The sequence below is a fragment of the Colletes latitarsis genome, chromosome 10, assembly GCF_051014445.1.
Source record: "Colletes latitarsis isolate SP2378_abdomen chromosome 10, iyColLati1, whole genome shotgun sequence".
Classification (NCBI taxonomy): Eukaryota; Metazoa; Arthropoda; class Insecta; order Hymenoptera; family Colletidae; genus Colletes; species Colletes latitarsis.
In genome coordinates this window covers 7,273,966-7,290,717 of record NC_135143.1, presented here as the reverse complement: position 1 = coordinate 7,290,717, position 16,752 = coordinate 7,273,966, and the positions used below count along the sequence as shown (strand labels likewise).

At 35.3% G+C, this 16,752-nt stretch overlaps 1 protein-coding gene across 2 annotated transcripts in view; it reads left to right on the top strand.

Annotated features, from left to right (window-relative positions):
- The window catches only part of LOC143346564 (LIM/homeobox protein Awh), a 39,569-nt gene extending 24,761 nt beyond the window's left edge, over positions 1-14,808 (top strand). Inside the window, exons 3-4 of one of the 2 annotated variants that reach the window (XM_076774772.1) lie at positions 11,446-11,900; positions 13,657-14,808. In XM_076774772.1, the coding sequence (XP_076630887.1) occupies positions 11,446-11,900; positions 13,657-13,865 (664 nt within the window). In that variant the 3' untranslated portion in view covers positions 13,866-14,808. Of the gene's footprint in view, positions 1-11,445; positions 11,901-13,625 lie in introns of both variants that reach the window. The other variant, XM_076774773.1, reaches the window with a different exon arrangement.
- Positions 14,809-16,752: the final 1,944 nt, after the last annotated feature.

The window sequence follows — 16,752 nt, the reverse complement described above, 5'->3', positions numbered from 1 at the left end:
CAACTACTGACAACTAGTAACAATTACTGAACCCTGCTAACTACTCCTGGTTTCTATTGGCCTCTGCTGGCCTCTGATGACCAGTGCTGACCACTCTGCTGATATTTTTGATAACACATAACGACTACTGTTGGCTACTGCTTGCCTCTGCTGATCTTTGCTTGCCTCTGCTGGCCTTTGCTGACCACTTCTGATATATCTGGCTACGTATGACGATTATTACTGGCTACTGCTTGCATCTGCTTGCCTCCCACTATCCTCTATTCGCCTCTGATGGTCTTTGCGTACATCTGCTGGCCACTGCTGAATCTTGTGACACGATATATATGTAATAACGTTTGTGTGATATAAATCTACGGCAATAAATGATACAATTTCAAAGAATTTAAAGTGTTCTCATCATTTTTACCTTTCTTTTCCTCTTCAAATCATTCCCTTAGTTATAAGATACGTGTCATCTCTTTGCATATCATATTCTTCTGATAACAAAGTCTAAAATGGGCCTAAAACCGTCAACGCCATACCTGCGGTCGATCAGCGATATTTATTCATCTATTCAGTAAACGTCACCTCCCGTACTGGCTACCAGAGGGCTACGCTCTTGTCTCTCTCGCAAGTGCTCGATCGACCCTCCGTTTCTATATATACACTCTTCGATCGATTTCTAAATGGGCCATTCGACTAAGAAATGGCCGAGACTGCCAGCAGAAGCATGCAGAGGCAAGCAGTAGCAAATAGTAACCTTTTTACGTTGTCAGAAGTATTAGGAGTGGTCATCAGTGGTCAGCAGAGGCTTGTAGGAAAATTGTGTGCCAAATATAATAGATCGAAAAATTGTTAGTTTGATTTAACTTTTTCATATGATTGCTATGTACGTTACGAGAAGGCAAATGTGAGCCTTTCTCTCTCGACTCCCACAGAGTCAGTTTGCCTTCGTCGACTCTTCGAAACTCTACGAGATCACGTACGCGTGATCTAGCATAGTGTGAGAAAGTGGAATGAGGTGTCCCCGGTGCACCAGGGGCTCCGTCTGGCATCTCTGTGAGGGGGGCGTGCGCGTCGATGATCTCGCTAAATGACTCTTCTTTCGGGTCACGTGGCCCGGTCACGTGGGTGCAGATATTCTCGCAGATGAACAGATATCCGTACGCGAACATTCGACATACGAACGGCGCGCTAGAGATTCGCCAGTGGGTGATTAATGTCTTCCGATGTAGTCTTCTTGGTTCTGTCTTCTTCTGCGTCTTCTTCTTCTTCTTTGGACCTCACGTACAGTCGGCTATTCACGTCATCGGGCCGTACGTGTACCACGCATGCTCGCGCGCGAGCTGCGAGTCACGTCGTGACGTTGAAGCTGCCCCGATGCCTGGCCACGAATAAAGGACATCTCAACTGACTTTTTCTCGCGGTTACAGGCCCCGTCGACAAAAAAGAGAGGGCCGTGTTTCGCCGATCGGCCGACGCCGAACTTTTGTGACGTCGCTTTTCAATCGACGAACGTCCCCTTCGACGCGAATCGCTCGATGAAACTGCGTTCGATACTGGGAACTGGCACATTGGGATTCGAATAATTTCGCAGAAAATATCGATGACCGTTTAAATACTTCGTCAACTTTTAATTCTATTAAAGGGATACACGACTTTATGAGTCTTACGAAATTGAGTGCTTTTTTATTTGACTGTTTTATCTTTGAACGAGCAATGGGGATTCCCATTTGTATATTTCGTTTAATAATTTTGTGTGCCCTTGATGAAATACCGCAAAACTGCTTTAGTTAATAATTTTAAATGAATGAGCTTCGATCATAATTATATGATTTTCGCACATCGATAGTCGGGATACTCATATGAGATAAATTGTAGTTAAATTATGAATGAAAAGTTGTGTTCAAGTAGAGTAATTTTGAATTTTGATTTGATGGGGTTGAAACCAATCCTAGAAAACAATATAAACGCTTCTTTGTCATGAAATATCTTCAGAACGATGGAAGATGTCGAAACAAAAATTTGCATCTGCAACTCTGATTAGAGTTTTTGAGCTATAGTTTAATTAGACACCTCGAAGATTCTAATGATCCACAAGATCGAGCACTTCGTGTTTCAACAAAGGGGATGTAAAAAGTTGGGTTCATCGATACTGGTGGAGTCGTGCACCTGCACTCGTTGTCAGTTTCGTTTCCTTTTGTCCCTCTAGTTTAAATTAATGTTTGCGAAAATGAAGAATGATACTTATCTTCAGCTGGGTAGGGTTGTTATTTCGCTGTATTTTATCTGATTGATTACGATAGCCTATCTGGAATTTATTGTTGAAAGACGTGGCCAGAAATTGAACTGTCCAATAAAAAAAAATTAAATTAAATCATCAGACGTATTGTTAGTTGATATTAGTCTTTATTTTGTGTTAAAACTTTAGGTCATCCAATTTTGATGCTAATGTAACTGAAAGTTTGTAGTAATGCCAAGTAAATTTAAAATTAAAGTTCTTGAATATAGCAAGAATATTATTTTATATTAAAAAAGACAATAGTATTCACGAATTTTATAATTGCGTCAAAGTAAACGTAGTTATATTTGTAGAGATAAAATGTTTAAAAGGTTTTAAACAGAGATGGTTAAAAATTAAAAAATAAAAGAAAAATTATTTTGTGTACGTTATTTGTGCAATAAATATTGCAACTGAATTACAAAAAGAAATTATATTTTACCAATAACCAATGCGAATGTATAGCAATACGTTGTTTTTATTCGTCATTTATTGCTCGTAAAATGCTCATCTCTGGTTGTAACATATGTAAATTCAAAAATAATAAAACAGAAAGGCAAATAAACTTTCGGAGTTAAAACAAATTGAAAGAGAGTCTGGGCGTAAACATTTTGACTTTGAAATATGACAATTCAAAAACTATTATACGTAGAAAAAAAATTTGTATACGAAAATGTTACCTAATTACCTTAACCCTTGCTTACTTTGTACGTACTCATATAATTGTTTACAATTACTTGAGGAATATAGCAAAAATCACAATACAGACGACAAGACGAAATTGACAAGGTGTAATCAAGTTTGAAGTATTGTAGTAATAAAAGTAGATCAAGAGAATAAAGGTAATTGATCAAAGTTTAATCTATAACTTTTTATATTTAACATAGTCATAATAAAATGAATTTTTTATGAAATAACGAATAATAATAGACATAAAGTTTTCACATAAAGTGTACAACGAATATTACAAAAAAATACACCTTTAAAATGATTGAAAACTGTAATAATTGTCCCGTGTGATTGTCGCCTCCAGGTTTCGTTTAGATATTTACGTTGTCTATTCGCTTTGTTACATACTAGATATCGGTTTAACAATTACTACTTGGACGATTACAAAGCGATTCCAGAAGGAATAGTGGTTTTTGATTGAGAACACGAATATACAGCCACGGATGTGGGTGCCGAGTCACGAGCAAGGACTGCCAGTGTTCCAGGGGACCGAGGAATTCGCCTCGTAAGGCCCTGAAGCCAGCTGTGATTTTCTCTCTTTCTTTCCACCCTCGTGTGTCGGTGCTTTTCAGTCGGGACGGGTGTCTTTTAAATTAATAAATATTCACCGACGCTATTCTCCGCCCCCTACGATCGCTTCCCCGGTGTCGTTTCGGTCCGAATAAAAAAAAAGGGGGCCCCGACGAATAAAACGACGCGGCGAGCTTGGCATCGAGTGGACCAGAAATCGCTCTATTAGCGGTCTCAACGTCGAAATTCCGGTTCTCTTAATTCAGTGTGGCCGAAGCTCGCGACAGTGAATCGGTCGCCGCCTTAATCACGACCTTATCGTTTCTGCCTTAATGGCACTTAAATGCAAATGCCTACGCCTTCCGAAAAAAGGCCCCGAAACCAGCTGACGCAAAAACTTGGGGGCAATTCTCGCCGAGCGATTTCAACGATTTCCTCGACTGAGTTTCAAATGGATCACCAATTATTTGGAAACCCACTTATCTTAATAATGTTAACCAATATTAATAATACGAGGGACTGCAGCTTGTTAGCGTTTATGATCTTTATAATAGTAACGGAATGTACGATAAATGAGAGTAGAGTTTTATAAAACGTTTGAAAAATTAATATTAAAAAATTGTGAAAGTAACATTCACACGAATTTCGAATGAAAAATAATTTTTCGTCAGTGGCAACAATAATTATATACGGGGTGTTTGGCCACACCTGGGAAAAATTTTAATGGGAGATTCTAGAGGCCAAAATAGGACGAAAGTCAAGAATATCAATTTGTTGATTGAGGCTTAAAAAATTATTAAAAAATTTAATTTAAAAATTTCAAATCATTCACGGAAAAATTATTTTCGGTTGCGGGGGTCAATTACAATCATTCTGGGTCAATACACATACCCTCGAAATCCTACGCACTTTTGAGAAAAAAATTCATTACCGAATTTATAATTTCTGGAGAGAAATGCTTCCTCGAAATTTCGTGCAAATGTTTAAACTATCATAATTTCCGAACGGATTGGAGGATTTTAATGTTTCGAATGGCAAATAATGCGTATTTTAGTGAAGAATATGTAGAAATTCTAACAATATTGAAAAAGTTGTTCCTTCAGTCCGTAAAGTGAGAGAAACTTCATAAAAATAGTCCAATTTTCAAACAGCCATAACTCCTACAATAGTGAATATATTTCAATGAAACTTTTTTCTGAAATAGAGCCCATAGGTACCTACAAAAAAGTATTAGACAACTTTTCTGTAGGGCGTGAAACAAATTTATTAAAAATGCAAAACAAATTTTTAAAACAAACCGACAGGGGGGTAGGTGCTGAAATTTTTCGACGAAATTGAAAAATTTCAAATCGCTCTAAAAAAATTATTTTTAGTTGCTGGGGTCAATTATAATAATTTTTAGTGAACAGACATACCCCCGAAATCCTCCGTACTTTCGAGAAAAAAATTCTTTCCCGAAAATATACTGTGTGACCAAAAATGTTTCTATAACATTTTAACGAAGTCTCAATCAACAAATTAGTATCCTTGATTTTCGTCTTATTTTGACCTCTAGAATCTCCCATTGAAATTTTTCCCAGGTGTGGCCGAACACCCTGTATACTATGATATTGTAAAATATTGTAAAGGGAAGATGAAAAGTTTATTTATATATAGTATCAATTTTCTTTGTTAATTCATTAAACTTGATCGTTCAAGTTCACTGCAATAATTTCATTTCTATTTCGAAAACTATAGCAATATCTATAACATCTAAACATCAAATTTGATATTATATTTGTCACATTTTCCTACATATACTTCAAAATATCATTGAAGTGAATTTTGACAAACCTAGTTTTTAGGTAACTAACTAAGGCATCTTGATAAATTAATTTTATTTTTAAAAATGCAAAAGTTATACATAAATTACGAGTTAGGAGTCCTATATTGATACACTTCCCCTATTCTATCGTTTCTAGGAGTTCCTTAAAATTAGAGTTAAGTTAGAGAATTAGAGTAGAAACGTTGACGTAACAAATGGTAAATGACGAATTAATTTTAGCTTTAATAATGAAAAAATTAATTTTATTTTTAAAAATACAAAAGTTATACATAAATTACGAGTTAGGAGTCCTATATTGACACACTTCTCCTATTCTATCGTTTCTAGGAGTTCCTTAAAATTAGAGTTAAGTTAGAGAATTAGAGTAGAATCGTTGACGTAACAAATGGTAAATAACGAATTAATTTTTTCTTTAATAATGAAAAAATTATACATAAATAACGAGATATATTGACACATCTATATTGACACACTTCCTCTATTGCATCGTTTCTAGGAGTTCCATAAAATTGGAGTTAAGTTAGAGAATTAGAGTAGAAACGTTAACGTAACAAATGGTAAATGACAGATTACTTATATTTTGAATAATGAAACATTTATATATAAATAACGAGTTGGGGATCCTATATTGGCACACTTTCCCTATTCTATCGTTTTTAGCAGTTGCTTAAAAAAGAGAATCAGAGAAACGTTAAAGCAACAAGCGAAAGGAGCTCATTGGTGATAATGGGCCTACTAATCGGTCCCGCGCCGCGTTCTAATCCTTTTCGATCCTCGTTGCACGACCGATCTACCCTCGGCGAAAACAATAATTCAACCGTAAAATACGCTGGACGTTGTAATTTATTTTGTCCTCCGTTTATCTTTCCGATGATATCGAAGATCGCGATCGTGATCTGCCTGCGGAGCGCGAGAATCGAATGTGGAAGGGGGAACGAGGGGGGTGACCATGAATTCTATCGTGCCGAGGTTCGGATAGCGCCTGACTTAATCCCCCGTTGACTTATAGGGCCCGCCTATGTGGAAGAACAAATGAATAAATTAGGGCGGGGTCGTTTGGTAGCCGATGTACGGCCCCGAAGATTTATAGATACCCAATACCAGACCCTTCCTCCCCTCTGGCTGGTTACACGGGGCTTCTGCTGTCTACCCTTCTCTCTTTTGGTCATCCGACGTAAACGCGAGAGGAGGAAAGGGGTGGCGCCACTATTTATGCTAATCGCACCTCGCCCGACGTCCAGGGGCCCTATGGGCCCCGATATCGAACACTGAAACCGCGTCATCTTTTGCACTTTCCCGGGTTTCTGCGGCCAAAGGTGTCCCAGCGTAGCTAAAAAGGTGTTCCGGCAATGGGGCCACAAACTACTCCGAACGACTCGATTCGATGTTTATGAAGAAATTTGGGAGGGGCTTGTGTGTTTTTCTCCCGTTCGAATGGGTGGACAGGATAATTTTTGGGTGGATCTTTCTCTTTAACCTTGATGACAGTGCAATTTGGAGGCGGGATCGTGCGAGCTTTTAACAGATTTTAGTAGCTCGAGAAGATTTAAGGGTGTATTTTTCATTCTTTTGTGTCTTTTTAGAGATTTTTTTTTAGAAAGAAAGTATAAGTCTCTTAATTTCGACATTTTGTATATAAATATATATTAGAATTTTTTTAAAGCGAAAGTAATCAAAACTGACTGAATTATATGTCGTTGAACAAGGTTCTCTTAAAAACAAAGTGTCCTAATGGTTGGTATGATGATTTCGATCATTTTGCTTGTCCGAAATGAAGGAGTCATAATAAAGAAACATAAATTAGTACGATTGTGGTGTAAACCAAAATGAAAAAAAAAATAGTGAAAATTTACAAATTGGCGACACTTTGAATTTAAGAAAACAATAAGGAATACTTTTTTCTATAATTTTTTATTTTTCTACAGATCTATACAGACTGAATGTTAGAATATATTAATATGACAATTATTATTTGTATTCAACCCTTAACGTTCCAATGTCTTCACATGTGTGACATGGTTTATTATTATAAATTCATTATCTCATTACTCTGAAAATATATCAATGAGCTTTTGCTAAAAAATAAGTAAATTTTATTCTGTATTTGATATAAAAATACATAATGTCTCTTCGTATGGAAAATAGGTAATAAATTTGTAATTCTGGAGCGTTAAGCGTTAATTTTCTGTTTTATATGTAAATTATAATACAATTACAAATGCAGTGTGTACTGTTTTGAGAAGTTTGAAAAAATATTTAAACTATGTTATTGTATAATTTGAACTTCTGTTATGAAATTTCAAGGAAGGTTCTTCATTTCAAGAATTCAATAATTTTTTCTTCACTGCTTTTGGGGTGAACATTTACGTACACAGTGATATCAGCGATAAGTCGAAACATCAATAAGAAGTTTATAATTTAGTCAGTAAAGAATTTATAAATTGATCCATACTTCTGTTCATTAAATATCCAACTATTATGTTAGATGTTAAGATCCCCATTTTTTGAATATAGTATAATTCTACTGAAAGAATCGTAATGTCGAAAGTTTGAATATTATACAAATATGCTTGTTAACATCCAACATAATAGTTATCTAACTATTATGTTAGATGTTAACAAGCATATTTATATATGTTCAAACTTTCGACATGTACGATTCTTTCCGTAGAATTTTATTATATTCAAAAAATGGAGATCTGGATATTTATAAACATTCAGAAAACACTATTAATATCCACATTGAATAAAGAAATAAACAATTCGATAGGAATATGTACAGTCTATCAAAAATTATATATTCCTTTAAACTCAATTTCTTTGTCATATTTACCAGCAAATAGAATTTCTTAACTTTTCTGTTTCCTACAAAGATTATCAATATAACGTCGAACAATTTTTAAATGATTTTCCTATTCCTAATAATAAAAAAAACTGTATACTGACGTGGTTGCAAGTATTGAATACTGACATAAATATTCTGTTAAACTCCTGACGGTCGAAAGTTTCGAAGGGTAGAAAGGAAAGTGATCCAAAAACAGGTCTCGATGTCTCCAGATGAACGTGTACTACATGCTTCTAGGCGTGCCCTGTGCACGATCACCATAACCAATAATGCCCGAAAATATCTTCGATGCAACGGTGACGATGCAATTTCGGAGGGGACTAATCCTTCCGTGGCTTACCATATTTTTCCATACAATAACCCCTTTGGTCGATCTACCATTCTTATTTTTTACCTTCTGCTTATTCTTCTTCTTGCGACGCTCGTCCCTTTTGCTACAAAGAAGTTTTCTTCCAGTCTTCATCCTTTATTTAACTCTAAAATATCGTAGCGACATACCCCATACTCATTTTCGAGCAATTTCTCATTTCTCGAGAATTTTTAAGAAATTAAAAAAAATATTGCAAAGTATATATTTTCAGAATAACAATATTTATCGAAAACACGAGGAAACAAATTTCTATTTTTCCCTAATCTACCTAAAACTCCTAAAACGAAAAAAAGCAGAGATTAAATTAGAATTATTTAATGTAAACCTTTCACTAAACGAAACGTTACTTGTTTGTTTTAAAATAATTTTTTAAAAGGTACAATTTGTCAATCTAATAAAATCTGTAGCTGCGAAAAAATTTCATTCGAATGTTGTTTTGATCATGCGTATAATAAAATATTTAAGAGTCGTGATAAATAAATATATTCGAGAATTTGAGTAAAAGATTTTCTATTTTGTGTGAGTTTTCCGATGGTGAAAATCCGTCGATGGTCCGTGTTCGATAATGACAGCTAATTAGCAGCGACAAGTCGTCCGTGTATTCCACGGTAGCGGCAACAGTCGCAAACGCGTCGTCCGTTTCCTGGTCGTCGGTATAAATTCAAAGGGCTCGAGTCATTTGTAGGGCGAGGGGAAGCCGCGGGACTGAGACGTCGAGATAATCTCGACGTAATCTGCCGGTCGAATCGCGAAAGGTCGAACCGATCCTTAAACCGTGGCTCGCGCTTCTGACGCGCTCCACTCCGAGGGACATCGAGTGGCAGAGTAGTATGTTAATGAGGACAGGGCCATTGGATTCTCGTGCACGGAGGTCCTGAATGAACCTGCGCCAGCCCCGACCAAAATAGCCCCTTGTCTCTCTCGACCATTCGGTTTTTGCCGGACGAAGGGCGAAACCTCGTGCCACGATTGCTAATTTGCAACGAAAACACTAAACCTCTGACCGCTAAACTGGCAACCACCAGCCACTTAAACCATACAAAGTTTCCCACCTATCAATTATTCTTTTCATTTTAATACCAATCGATATTTTTTTTAGTTTTTATTTTTTCAAGACTAAAATTTTGATTCTAGACCATCGTAAATTACCATAACCTAACATTCTAAGTATTTATTTTTGTAAACTTGCTATAAAATTCACAAGTCTTATATAAAATTATTTCTCTGGATATCTCTCAATTTGAGAATTAATTTTTCTAGCTCCATGATGGGATATCCTGCCATCTATACAGGGTGTTCGGCCACCGCTGGGAAAAATTTTAATAGAGAATTCTAGAGGCCAAAATAAGACGAAAATCAAGAATACCAATTTGTTGATGGAGACTTCGTTAAAAAGTTATTAACAATTAAATTCAAATCGTTCTGGAAAAATTATTTTTAGTTGCAGGGGTCAATTGCAAGCATTTTTGGTCAACAGACATACCCCCGAAATCCTACTCAGTTTCGAGAAAAAAATTCCTTACCGAAAATATAATTTCTAGCCAGAAATATCTGCCCGAATTTTCATACGAATCTTTAAAACGTCATAACATCTGAACGGATTGGACGATTTTAATGTTTAAAAAAGCATACTACGCGTATTTTGATGGAGAATATGTACAAATCGCAAAAATATTAGAATAGTTGGTCCTTGATTTCGCAAAATGAGAAAAACCCCATAAAAATGGTCCAATTTTCAAACAGCCATAACTCCTACAATAGTGAACATATTTCAATGAAATTTTTTTCTGAAGTAGAGCTCATGGGTACCTACAAAAAAGTATTAGACAACTCTTCTGTAGGGCGTCAAACAAAATTACTAAAAATGAAAATGGAATTTTTAAGAAAAATCGACGGGGGTAGGTGCTTAAATTTTTCGACGAAATTGAAAAGTTTCAAATCGTTCTGAAAAAATTATTTCCGGTTGCAAGGGTCGATTATAATCATTTTTGATGAATAGATGTACCCCCAAAATCCTACGCAGTTTCGAGAAAAAAATTCGAGAAGTTGTGAAATTTTTCGACGGGAAAAAAAAATTTCAAATCGTTTTGGAAAAATTATTTTCGGTTACGGGTGTCAATTACAATCATTTTTAGTGAATAGACATACCCTTGAAATCCTACGCAGTTTTGAGAAAAAAATTCAAGAAGGTGGACAAATTTTTCGACAAAAGTTAAAAAATTTCAAATCGTTCTGAAAAAATTATTTTCGACTGCGAGGGTCAATTACAATCATTTTTGGTGAATAGACATAACTCTGAACTTCTACGCACTTTCGAGAAAAAAATTCTTTTTCGAAAGTTGTGGTCAAAATTGTCAGTCAAAATGTCACCCTGTACAGGTATGACATAGCACATCGCAACACTCACGTCAGAGTCACACTATACTGGAAGGTTCGATACAAATACAAGGTTTAACGCCGTTTGGGCTAGTTTGAAGCAAGTTTGAGGGAGTCCTGTTGAAAATACGGTCGAAAATACATCAGAATTTGTACTTTCTTTATTTTTTGTAAGTTATACAAATTTATTAAACTGAAAGTCCTCATCCTGTAACTAAACTTACCTAAAATATTTGTTGATACATACTGTACGATATTTTCTGCGTGTGACTGTACATTTCTCCAACTTTATTGACGAATTCAATTGTTATTCGTAGTGTTTTCCCTGTATAAAGTTTATTCATACTTAAAAAAGATAATATTTATGAAATAGCACATCATAACATTGATGAGCCACACTGCTCAGGTAGATTCGATATAAATACAAGGTTTGACGTCGTTTATGTTAGTTTGAAATAAATCTAAGGAAATTCTGTTGGGAGTACGTACAAAATATGTATAAAGGTAGGCTGTTTTTAATTTTCCAGAACTTTTGGCGCAAAGTGTGCGAAATGTGGTCGAAGCGTGGGCGCTGGGGATTGGGTGAGAAGGGCCAGAGAAAGGGTTTATCACTTGGCTTGCTTTGCCTGCGACGCCTGTTCCCGTCAGCTGTCCACGGGGGAGCAATTCGCCCTGTTGGACGCCAGGTTGCTCTGCAAAGCTCACTATCTAGATGTCGTCGAGGGAAACAATACCTCGTCCTCGGAGGATTGCGATTCCGAGCACGGCGGCAAGGGCAGCAAGACGAAGAGAGTCAGGACAACCTTCACCGAGGAGCAACTATCCGTTCTGCAGGCGAACTTTCAATTGGACAGTAACCCCGACGGCCAGGATCTCGAGAGGATAGCTCATGTCACGGGGCTCAGCAAAAGGGTCACGCAAGTCTGGTTTCAGAACTCGAGGGCCAGGCAGAAGAAGCACAGCGGCAAAATCAAGTCGCAAAGTGAGTAATTCTGTTGGTTGTTGTTGGGGCGAAAATCAAAGAAGCAGTCTAAACTAAAAATACAGTAACGATTCGTAAATTGAATTCATTTTTCGTACAGCGGGGGCGAAATTCGACACCAGTGAATATTTATACAAAATGAGTCGAGCATTGAAGTTGTTTTTACTTTTCGACAATCAAAGAAAAGGACAGCGAGTGAGAGCAAGTGAAAAATAAGCATTGTCTTTTATACAAATTGTCGCTGTTATTTTTAAGAATCAAAGAAAAGGACAGCGATTGGGAGCAAATGAAAAACAAGCATTGTCTTTGATACAAATTGTCGCTGATATTTTAGCTTGTATCGTTTTTCAAATGTCGTTTTTCCCGCTTCGCAGTTGAGAGGAATAGAAATGTTCAACTTACGAATCACGACTAGAGTTCATTTTAAGAATCATTTATGTAGTATTATTTATTGCGAATTTATTTTGCATTGAAAAGAGTACTAAATATAGAACCTCGTCTATACGAATCACGTCTGGGGTTCATTTTAAGAATCATTACTGTAGTATCATTGTGAATTTTTATTGAGTACAAAAGAGTACTAAATATAGAGAGATTATGCTAGGGAAAGGAATATATTAGTGTATTCGCGTTAAAACTTAAAACAAATAGTTGTCCACTCATGATCATTGGGACATTTTTCTTATTTATTTTTAAAATGTTATTATAGAGTGTTGTCGAAAATAATTTAAAATTTTCCAATTCTATTAACGTCGATATATCATTAATGACTTGTAATTTTAGGAAGAACGTTTCAACGATATCGAGCTTTGAAAGTTTTAAGATTAATAGATTTTGGAGTACATACTTGCATTTAACATTTTTTTAAATATTGAAGAAAGAACATGATTTTCAAAAGTAATTTTTATATTTAACCGTTACATCTTTGTTTATTTCAACTATTTTAACCTTTAATGTGTAATCAGGGTAATTCGTGTTCTTCAGGAGTGAAATTTAACCCCTTAAGTGAAAATATCGAATTTTATATATCGTGATTTATGTAAAGGGGTATTTCCAAGAATGTACTACGCACTGTTTACTATTTTCACGCGTGAGATCAATGAACTCGCGACGTCAACAATGAAAAGTAAACAAACGCTTCGAACCCTTATATCTACGGAACTAATTACGCTATCGACTTGAATGGACACTCATTTTAAAGGGCTCTTCATCGTCTATTCGATGAACATATCAAGTATTATTATAAGTCTTCTGTGTTTATCTTCTATGTTTATTTTGAAATTTACCATGACGCTATATACCCAAAGAAGTTGTCAAAACACAATTGTCATGGTAGGAATGGGTATACATGAAGTGTCTGTAGGTTTAGTGTTAAATAGCCTGAGTAAGTACATTTGCTTGCAAACAAATCGTAAAACAAGGGTCAATATATATTATAAACAAATTATTCGTTAATATTCTTACGATAATCTTAATTTAAAATGTTTGTAGATTTTTGTCTATCTCGTTTTTAAACAATTACCCACTGAAAAACGAATGGCCCAGGTTTACACAATAAGGATCAATCTGATAAGGATTAACAGTTACACGAAGTCATCACTCTATAAAAACCCAATTATCGTTGAAATGTTGTTAGATATAAATCTGTTGGTTTGTTGACGTTTGCTATTGAGTACCTTGTATATTTTCTTGCATTATTTTGTGTCTTTTCCAACACCCCTGTAGATATTCAACTACGGTTTAATTCTGTATCCAGTGCACCATTCGCCACCGATGCAGCATCATCCAGGAGACCTGTATCCTTCTGGAGTGAGCATGGTGGGCGCCTATTTGGGTGGGTATCAAGGTGGTAGTGCTGGAAGCGAAAGTCCTGGCAGCCCAATGACACCGCTTACCCCCTTGACACCCCTAACCCCAACAACGCCTAATCACCTTCAAACCCAATTCTGTCATCAGGCAGGGTAACTTCGAAGATGAATTGTAAAATAGTTTCACGCGAGACCGGTGTCCCGAAAAGTGTATTTAGATTTTTTCAACGTGACCTTCCACCGGTCAGAGCATATCGAAATTGCTGCCCACGATCGGAAGCCAAAAGTAAAAAATCCCTAGGACCTCGAAGAGGGAAAAATAAGGAAATGCGATCGGTGCATTTGAAAATTCATTTTGACACTCGTGTTGTATAGACGAATTGCAGAGTTTTTTTTTAATTTTAGGAAGAACTGATAACTATTGGAATTAACTCTTCGAGTTCTAGGATGATCGTGAAAATGTTAATGTTAAGCGATTGAGATGTTCTCTCTTGTACATACCAAAAAACGAAGCGTTAACGGCGAGGAAAGAAATGAAAGTGATAATATAAATAGGATAGGATTCCGTGGCGAGGATTATAGTTTACGTATAAATAAAATCGCGATTATTTATTCCTTTTCGGTTGTAACAGTTTGCGGATTTGTATTTGATTTTCTTCGACGCGGCGAGTGTTTTGAAGGATATATTGGCGAAAGTGCAACCGTAGTATCGCGAACGAGTTAGAAAGTAAATTATCGATTCAAAAAGTGTGGACGTACAATATTTTTGTCACTAATTGTTTTATTCGTTTTTATAATTTTTATTATCTAATTGTATTCTCGTAGGGTTTTTAAGAAGCCTTAAATTTTCTTGTATTACTTTTAAAATCCTGTAAGTTCATCGTTTCACGCAATATTCATCGAACTACGTCGAAATCGGATACGAGAATAAACAATTATCTCTGAAACTCAACTTCGTCGTGAGACAACGTTTCAAGAAAAATTACGGAATAATGTTTCACGCGTCCCTTCGTGTACTAAATAAGTGCAACGTCACACTCGCTAGTATTTTTGAAATCCTTACAATACGCGTGTCCTACAAACTATTTTATTTTCAAAAACGAAATTGTATATAGATGTACTATGTAGCTTTTGTATATAAACCTCGAGGAACTTCTGCATGAGTATATTGCTCTTGTGTTGTACACTAATTACCGCAATATTGTAAACCGTACTGTTATTAATAAAAGTGTCTTTTACTGTTAACCGCGTTGTCGTATTCGAACCCATGAGTCACCAAAACAAACGTATTATTTATTAAAATTAATTAAAATTCTAAAAGTTGGTGCAATAAAATGAAAGAGATTTTCCTATCACTATTAACAGCAAACAAATGCACCACAAATGCTAATTTGCTAATTTAATTTATTATGTAATTAATATTTAGATTACTATCAAGAAGCATTGACAAATATATTTTATTGACACTATTTCTACTAAATGTTTTAAGTTTAATTTCCTTTCAATGGACATTATAACTATTCCTATTGTTATAGGATTGTTATAATAATATTAATGTTTATTCAATTATTTATTTTAAGAACGTTATTCGATAATCCTTAAACATACAGGGTGTTCGGTCACTCCTGGGAAAAATTTTAATGGGGGATTCTAGAGGCCAAAATAAGACTAAAATCAAATCATCAAATCGCCTATACTGAATTTTTTTCTCGAAAATGCGCAAGATTTCGGGGGTATGTCTATTCACCAAAAATGATTGTAATTGACCCCCGCAATTGAAAATAATTTTTCCAGAACGATTTCAAATTTTTTTTTCCGTCGAAAAATTTCACACCTTCTCGAATTTTTTTCTAGAAAGTGGGTAGGATTTCGGGGGTATGTCTCTTCACCAAAAATGATTGTAATTGACCCCCGTAACCGAAAATAATTTTTTCAGAATTAATTAAAAATTTTTTTTTTCGTCGAAAAATTTAGGCACCCCTGTCGATTTTTCTTAAAAATTCCTTTTTCATTTTTAGTAATTTTGTTTGACGCCCTACTGAAAAGTTGTCTAATACTTTTTTGTAGGTACCTATGAGCTCTACTTCAGAAAAAAGTTTCATTGAAATATATTCACAATTGTAGGAGTTATGACTGTTTGAAAATTGGACCAGTTTTATGGGGTTTTTCTCATTTTGTGGGGTCAAGGACCAACTTTTCGAAAATTTTTGCGATTTGTACATATTCTCTATCAAAATACGCGTAGTTTGCTTTTTTAAACATTAAAATCGTCCAATCCGTTCAGATGTTATGACGTTTTAAAGATTCGGGCAGACATTTCTGGCTAGAAGTTATATTTTCGGTAAGGAATTTTTTTCTCGAAACTGAGTAGGATTTCGTGGGTATGTCTATTCACCAAAAATGATTGTAATTGACCCCCGCAACCGAAAATAATTTTTCCAGAACGATTTCAAATTTTTTTTCCCCGTCGAAAAATTTCACACCTTCTCAAATTTTTTTCTAGAAAGTGGGTAAAATTTCGGGGGTATGTCTATTGAACAAAAATGATTGTAACTGACCTTCACAACAAAAAATAATTTTTTCAGAATGTTTTGAAAGTTTTTAATTTAATTTTTTAATATTTTTTTAGCAAAGCCTCAGTCAAAAAATTGATATTCTTGATTTTCGTCTCATTTTGGCCTCTAGAATCTCCTATTAAAATTTTTCCCAGGGGTAGCCGAACACCCTGTATATCTATATTTCAATTAAAAGAAATATTTTCTATCGATAAGTACGTTGTTTGATAATCCGTAAATATGCATATTTTAATTAAAAGGAAATATTTTAAACGCTGGGAAGAAAAAGGACCGACGAGGTATGTGCAACATTTTATATTGTATATACTTAGTTTACAATATTTACATCACAGTACATGTATATTAAATTATGATTCTTTTACGATTACACAATTACCTAGACACTGTAAAAGATACTTTCATTCGGAACATTGCTTTTTGATGTTCCCCGAGATCCCGGAGGCCCGAGTCTATGTCGAAGCGAGCCTT